Source organism: Microtus ochrogaster, chromosome 1, assembly GCF_000317375.1.
Source record: "Microtus ochrogaster isolate Prairie Vole_2 chromosome 1, MicOch1.0, whole genome shotgun sequence".
Lineage (NCBI taxonomy): Eukaryota > Metazoa > Chordata > Mammalia > Rodentia > Cricetidae > Microtus > Microtus ochrogaster.
The window spans coordinates 111,777,191-111,785,170 of record NC_022009.1 but is presented as its reverse complement, the minus strand read 5'-3'; the positions used below and the strand labels follow the sequence as shown (position 1 = coordinate 111,785,170).

General features: G+C 39.5%; 1 protein-coding gene across 2 annotated transcripts in view; it reads right to left on the bottom strand.

The window, feature by feature from the left end:
* Positions 1-1,176: 1,176 nt before the first annotated feature.
* Positions 1,177-7,980, bottom strand: part of Tiparp (TCDD inducible poly(ADP-ribose) polymerase) — a 28,161-nt gene continuing 21,357 nt past the window's right edge. Inside the window, exons 5-6 of one of the 2 annotated variants that reach the window (XM_005344066.3) lie at positions 3,471-3,746; positions 1,177-3,153 (exon numbers count right to left, since the gene is read on the bottom strand). In XM_005344066.3, the coding sequence (XP_005344123.1) occupies positions 2,706-3,153; positions 3,471-3,746 (724 nt within the window). In that variant the 3' untranslated portion in view covers positions 1,177-2,705. The remainder of the gene's footprint in view (positions 3,154-3,470; positions 3,747-7,980) is intronic. The other variant, XM_026782299.1, reaches the window with a different exon arrangement.

Here is a 7,980-nt window from a genome sequence, read left to right as displayed (position 1 = left end):
ATTATGAAACCTTGGCCTTAGCTTAAGCCTCTAGTTCTTACAATCTACCCCACTCACGTTCCTCTCTGCTCTGCCTCGTGGCATTTCACCTTTCTTTCATTACGTAGGTCTGACTTCCTCTGTATCTCGTGCCTTGTTGGCATCTCTCTCGTACACCTAGCTTCATCTCCAGTTTTTTTTTTTAATTTTTATTTTTGCATTCAATTATTTACACTTCCTTCCCTCCTCCCAATTCCCTCCCGCTCCCCAACACCCCCTCTGCCCTCTCCTGCCCTGGTAGAGAGAGGGCCGGGAACCCTGCCCTATGGGAAGTCCAAGGCCCTCTCCCCTACATCCAGGCTTAGGGAGCTGTGCATCCATATAGACTAAGGTCCCAAAAAGCCAGAACATGCCATAAAAACAAGTCCCAGTGCCTTTATCAATGGCTTCTAAGTCAGCCCCCATTGTCAGCCACAATCAGAGAGTCTGGTTTGATCACATGCTCATTCAGACCCGGTCCAGCTGGATTTGGTGAGCTCCCATTAGAACAGACACACTGCCTCAGTTGGTGCACCAACCCCTCTCGGTCCTGACTTCCTTGCTCTTATGTCCAGTTTTCTGTCCCTGCCTGGAAGTCCTGCCTAGCTGTTGGCCATTCAGCTCTTTATTAAACCAATCAGAAGGAGTCTTAGGCAGAGACATCTTTACAGTATAAACAAATATTCTGCTACAAAAGTCATTATCGCAGGGGCATTTAATTAGACTGAAATCTTGAGTTTACGATTCCTTTTTATAGTTTCTTCATACAGTTAAAAGTGGCACGTTCAAACTAGCTCGTGTTTTCCTTGTAGATATTGCTGACATAAAACTTGCCCCTTGCCCCAAATACACATCTGCAAATGAAAATACTCATTCTTTTCTTGTGACCTACAGTTGACAACTAGGCAATATGCTTTCTTCAGTTCCCAAGCACAAGAGTTGATAAGCAGCATGTTCTCAACAGGTCTCTTCAGATTCCACCGTTAGTCTAACACCACAGTAACCCACTCACCCAGCCAATCAAGCAACTGCTCAACATTTACAGATGGTTAACTATTTAGTGACTCGTTATTTTATATGGAAATGGAACAAAGCAGAAGTTTTAAAGAATTAACTTTTATTTTTTCTTAGTTTTATTAAAAAAATAAATATGTCATAAAGCTTTTGTTTCTTTTAAAGAGAAAAAAGGAACAAGTTCCATAAAATCAAACAAGCAATGGTAACATGTCTTAACTTGAAAACGACTGGGGATCACTGGTTCACAAGTTATAATCGAATGAATGACTGAAATGGTTGCCCTTTTCTTCCTGCCAATGGCAGCAAACAGCAGGATCAACTAGGGCAAAATAAATAGTTGTGTGGAAGCCCTGGCAAGTGCTTAAACAGACCGCTTCACTGAGACATGTACAGCTTTATCTCGCTTTAAATAACAGAGAAGCTCCTGTAAAGTTTGGGTAAATGAGACAGCCACAGACATACAAGGAGAGCTTGGTATCTGAAGGACTTCTGTGGCAAATGATTTCATGAACAAGCACTTTCACTTCAGTCATTCAGGTTTTGCTTTGCTTACAAGTACTACCTCTGCAGCACATTCCCCCAACAACGCTCTTGCTGGGCCAGTGGCACAATTTCCAAGTTTGTGTTTCTATTAAAATAAGTAGTGTAAGGTACAGAGTCAGCCAAGAAATCCAGTGCATCTGGCAAAGCAGGTACATGGGTGGGCTTGCTGTCTCTAACAATTCAACTCAGCAGATAAGGCTAAGAATCTGCTTTGTGCAAAGCACAGTAAGCAACCTTTTCGCTTTGGATGTGGATGTCTTCTGTCTAATGCCCTCCCAGGGGTAGGCTTGGAACCAAAAAGAAGTACTTTTAACCCTCAAGACTGGCTTTCACCAACATAGCTGTCCAACTTTGAAACTAAAGTGGGCAACAATGGAAGAGACTGAGTTTTCCATGGCTGAATTTTAACACATGTATCACAACCCACAACTAATTAATGGAAATTTTGCTGGTGACAATTTTTTCAAATGGTGCTTTTATTGTTATTATTTTACTTCCTCCAAACAGACCCTGAACTCTCAGGAAAATTCTGGAGGTTTCTGAGTGGGTGACGTATTTCAGCCCTGGACACCTAATGAAAAACTGTTCCTGCCTACCAGGAGTACGTGAGTTTATTCTCCCCGAGGTATAACACACGATGCTTTGGGAGGTAATAAGCACGGTAGTGTCAGTTCCCATTGGTTTTATCTGTTAAGTACACAGAATCTTCACTTTGCTCACAGCCTCTACTTGTTTTGACCAAACTTCTGCCAGCCCCAAGCAACATTTCAAAGGCCAGTCAGTTGTCTTTGCTTTTGTCTCTGAACACTGCTAACACTGCTACCTACATGTACAAGTGTGAATGCACTCTTTACTCTTCTCCACACCAGTACACTAGCAATTAGTAAATAATTAAATAGTGAGCAGTCATTTAAAAACCCACTGTTTCTTTTAAAAATTACTTTCTAGCACTTAAGAAATTGGGCCTGAAAAGAATGCTGCTTCTGTTCAATGCTGTTTCCCACCCAGCCCCACCCAAGCCTGCTACAAACGCTGAACTTGAGTTTATATCCAATAACTTAGTAGTACCAAGGCTTTCAGATGGAAACAGTGAGTTCATATCCAATAACTTAGTAGTACCAAGGTCTTCAGATGGAAACAGTGTTACTGACTTCTTCATATTGGATAACAAAATAAGGGTAACTCTGGTCATCATTAAAAATGACAAAAATCTGAGGCTCAAAGAAATTATCCACACAAGAGTCATACAAGTCACTGGTGACACTGCCAGGATTGACTGGAGGGGGCCTTCTCATGCCATGACTGCCCATCGTATACCTGCCAGTCAACACTTTGGCCAAAAACATGAAGTGGACTCCTTTGGAGGATTTCTTAGAAAAGTTATGAGAGTAGCTTGCCTTCTTTGCAAAATAACTGCCTTGTCCAAACATTGTAGCATGCTTTCCACAGACGCGAGGGTCAAAGTTGTGCTTGCAGATCCCATCCACCACATCCTGGGATGTTCCGTGAAATAAGTGTCTCTCATTTATTATTCGGTCACGGCCAAACATTTTTCTGTTCATATATTCTTTTTTCCTAATGCAAAAAGTAAACAGGCATTTAGAAAAGGGCATGTAGATTATAATAATAAACAATTCAAATTTTGAATAATTTATAGTTTTTAAGGATAAGGATACAGTAAACTAGCTATGAAAACAAAATGCCAAAAAATCATACTATAGTTTATTATAGGTATATTATGAATGTGTGCCTATATGGGAAAATATGAATATTATTTTATATAAATAAAATATTTATTAAATATTGCACTACACAAAGGTTTATTGTGTTCTATACTTAACAATTGCTATATTAAGAAATGCTCTCTTAAATTTTTCCCATCTCTGACTCACCTCTTATATTTCTCCCAAAGAAACTGGTTTTGGACTCTCAATATTTGTAAAATTCTGTATTTAAATTCAGGTACAGTCTTATGAAAAAGGTTGTAAATGATTCGGTAACTTTTATCCTCTGCAGAAACAGGCACTTGGATGAAGTCCTGAGATGGATGCATATAAACCCATGTTTCAGGGTAAAAGTTTGCTGAAGTTATTCCATCTGGGCAGATGATTTGTGACGAAGTTGCTTCAAGAGGAAGAGAAGACTGAGTGGGAACCCCACCAAGTGTCCTAAAATGGAGAAGACACTCTAAGTAAAGCAGTCAGGATTCAGTACAGCTATCTCATGGTTTACAATGCTTTGCATTAGTGTCCAGTTTTATAACTCAACAGCTTAAGTGCTTATGTATTAATATGTTATTCATTTACTGAAGAAAAAACATAAACCTGAGTGTGGTGGTGTCTGCTGTGACACCAGCTCTCAGAGGCAAACAAATATAACCTCAGGTCAGCCTGGAAAACTGTCTCAAAACAACTTAAAAACCCAAACAAACTAGAGCGCTAATAAAGAGAGGTGGGCTCAAGTAATGAAATGATTACCTGCAATGCCCCCTTCTTCCTGCCTTCCACCCCTAAACAGAGCCAGCAGACGCCAGAATGTGCGCTGTTCCTTCAATCTCTAAGTTCACCTCTGTCACTTTCAAAGAAAAGTTTAAATAAACAGTGGGTTTGCTCTTTCCTGCCTGGTTCATTTATTTAAATCATACTTTTCAGCTATTTCAAAACAAGGAAAAGGGAAGAGGCAAAGAATAGGAACTCCTGACCCTGAGACCTAGTTTCAGCAACAGGGTACTGTAACACTTACTCCTCAATACGTGGTGGTCACAAGGAAGGAGCAATTTCTGCCAAGTGGGTTAGGAAACTGTCATTTTCTAAAGCTTTGTGACACACAGGTTATAGTTGTATATGCTGGTACTGATTCTACTACATTGCCATTACACTCTTAAAATACGGCCTATTAAGAAGCTAAAGCTATGGAAACACAATTGCCTTCTCTAATCCTTGTCTACTTCAAGTAAGTAGTAGCTGTGCCTTTAATTCAATGTGCCCTGAAACCCTTTTGTAAGTCACAGTTCTAAGTGAGTGGATTCAGGATTTAGCAAATCCTCCCACTACTGTCCCCCATCTGAGATTCAGGGGCACATTTCATTAGCTCCTCCAACCTTTACAACAAAAGATACACATTTCTTATCTTTTGGACCATGAGCGCTCTGACAAATTCCTTTGAAGACTTGGTACAGGTATATTTTCCTGTGACAATGGTTGCATTTTTCACTGGTATGTTTTTCAAAAGAGAAGTTCCACTGCTTTAATCAGAGTCTCAAAAAGTCTGGCTCTCCTTAAAATGCCATCACGGTTCTGAACAAATTATAATAAAGTATTTAACTTTTAGCCCCTTCTTTTAGCCTGCTTTGAAAGGTAGGTAGTAGCCCACCTGATTTCAATAATGGGTTTGATATTTCCAACAAAGGTAAGATTATTCCCAAACATTCTACTAGAAACATATTTGCTATTTACAGTTGGGATACAAAATAATGGGCTTCATTCTGATGTTTCATAGATGCTGTGATGGTTAATCTTACATATTCAGAATAACACAGGAAACAAACCTAATGGCATTCTGAAAAGACATTCCCGACAGTTGGTCTGGGTATCAGACTAAGTAAAAAGGAAGACAACATTCTTTCTGTCTGTTAAGAGACACAGCACAGCCAGCCATCTCGCACACCTACCTTAACTTCCCTAAGTTAACAGGAAGTTAAGGAAACCGACTGTATCCTCAAATTATGAGCCACAACAAACTGTTCCTTCCTTAAATCTTGTTTTTGCCAGGTATTTTGTGAAAGCAATGAGAAAAGTAAATAATACACATGTGTATCTTTGCGCTCTGTTTACTCCATTCCTCGCTATCGCCCCATCCTCCTTCCAGACTCCATTCCTCGCTATCGCCCCACCCTCCTTCCAGACTCCATTCCTCGCTATCGCCCCACCCTCCTTCCAGACTCCCTGTCCCACTTCCACACCTGCCCGACATGCGCACTGCTAAACCTAGATTCTGAGTGAGCGAAAGCATGAAATGACTGTCAGTGAGTCTGCTTTATTTCCTTTAGTACGAGCTCCAGGACAATGCATTTCTTTTCAAATGACTATTATTTTTCCTTGTGGATGAATAAAACCCAGTAAACATATAACACATTTTCTCTATTTATCGCTGATGGGCATGGAAAGATGATTCTTTATTTTGACTATTACTAGTGCAAATATGCAGATATTCTACATATGGGTAACATCTATTCTATTCCCACATATACATACTTTCATCAAGCTAACATTCTAACCCTACTCAAACATCTAAAGACATGTATGATGGACTTTTATGACTAGCTCCCTGTCAAAAAAGTGTGTATGTGTATCTTTATACGTACATGTATGTTTCAAGCAATGTTTCAAATGTACCACTAAGAATGCTGTTTCTGTTCAGCTTGTATTATACCAATAACACACTGAATGCTTCAAAAACCTCCAAAGAATGGCTTTCTGATTCCAACCTTACTCTCCTTACCTCCCTTTACCGTTCTGAAATGTTTCCTAAATCAATTTCAGTACTGAAATAAAAAGGGATTAATTTTTATCCCTCTAAGGGAAGAGTCAAACTAAGTTTAGCATTCTTGTAATCATGAGACGATCACATGTAATAGATGTCCTGTCAACTTTAAGACAGGCTCCTCAAGCCCCTTATCTTGACCTGCTGCTCATGCTACTTCTGCTCAAGTACTCTAGGAATATTAAAGAATAGGCTCCTTTTCATCAGCATCAGGAAAATTCTTTAAACAATGAAAGGTGCTGGAAATTTATGACCTTTACATCCATTGTTTCCGTGACTCTTTGAAACTAACAGTTAAAAGTAAAACACAAAACATTCTCTCTAGCTAAGACCACGACCTCTGAAATCTGCTTTTTGGAACCAATGCCCCTTCCTCCATCTCCCCATTAGGACGGATTGTCCTCCAGCTGTATACCAGAAAGGCAGATAGGATGCTGCATTTAACCCTTCACCCTGGCCAACCCACTCCATGTTTTCTTCTTGAAACATCTGTCTATTATCATTGACTTGCTGATCTCTCACTTTAATCCTTTTATTATCACTGTTTCAGACAGGAAGACTAAAACAAAATTTTTAAAAAGAAAAAGCAAGTAAATCTTTTCTTATTTTGGAAGTCTGCATTATATAAAATGCATATATCTGTGCTTATATGATTTTTACATTTTATACTTTTAAAATGAGTAAAAAGTTTTTTTTTTAAGGCATAATCCCTTAAGTACTTCTTTTCACCATTTAAAACTTTCCCAGCACTGTAGCATCTGAATGAGGACTTTTACCCTAAGAGAGGAGCCACATCTAGCTTCTTTTAGCTCAGCATGCCAAGCTGCTGGTCTTACTAATGAGTTGTACTGTCTCACCAGGAGGACAGTATGTTCCTTCCTAACTACTGGAGGTAGACAGTAGCTCCAGTTGAGCTACTAGTAAAATCCCAGCAATAGCATTTTTTATTACTCCTAATTAAAAAAAAAACAAGCAAAACTTAGAAGGTAGCAATTTTTATTTTCACATTTGGACTTGGAAGAAAACATAAGCCAATATACTTCTAAAATTTACCTTATTACAAGCTGATTTTGAACTCTAATTGTTTGAGGAATTCTTTTTATTTTGGAGTTTTGTGTACTTGTTGTAAGACTGGGTCTCCTTTGGTTGCCTAGGTTAGTCTGTATTTAATATGTATCCCAGGCTGGCTTCAAACTCGAGGATCTCCTACCATTTTCTCCTAAGTGCCAAGATCACAGCTTGAGCCATCATGACCAGCTTGACTTCTCCTCTTTCAATTCCAGAATTAAACTCATTAAGTGCTTACCATGAATGACTTGAAATAAAAATAATAGGAATATGAAAACAGCACTTTCACCTGACAGATCAAAATGGACCAAGTGATATTTCAGTTCATAGAGCCTAAGCATACATAGTATCACCTTCCAAATCAAATTCTAATAATGGTGTCTCTGGATAGAAGGCTATGATTATCCTAGACCAACGTTTTCACACTCACATGTGCCATGAAGCATGTGTGGTGTCAGAGGGCAACTTTGGAGAGTCAGTTCTCTTTCCACCAGCGGGTTCCAAGAATCAAACTCAGGTCATCAATCTTGGCAGCAAGTGTCTTTACCTACTGAGTAAAACTAGCTTTCCAAGGCTACTGTACTAATGGTGGGATGATCGTCTTTCAGTATCTACAGAGACATACCAGGGGACTGTTTGGAGGCCAGGAAAGAGGCAATTGGGAAAATGAAAGCACTCACCTGCAATTCAGAAGGCTCAGGTACACCTAACTCCTTTTATTAAGAAACTATATTTTAGCCGGGCGGTGGTAGCGCACGCCTTTAATCCCAGCACTCGGGAGGCAGAGGCAGG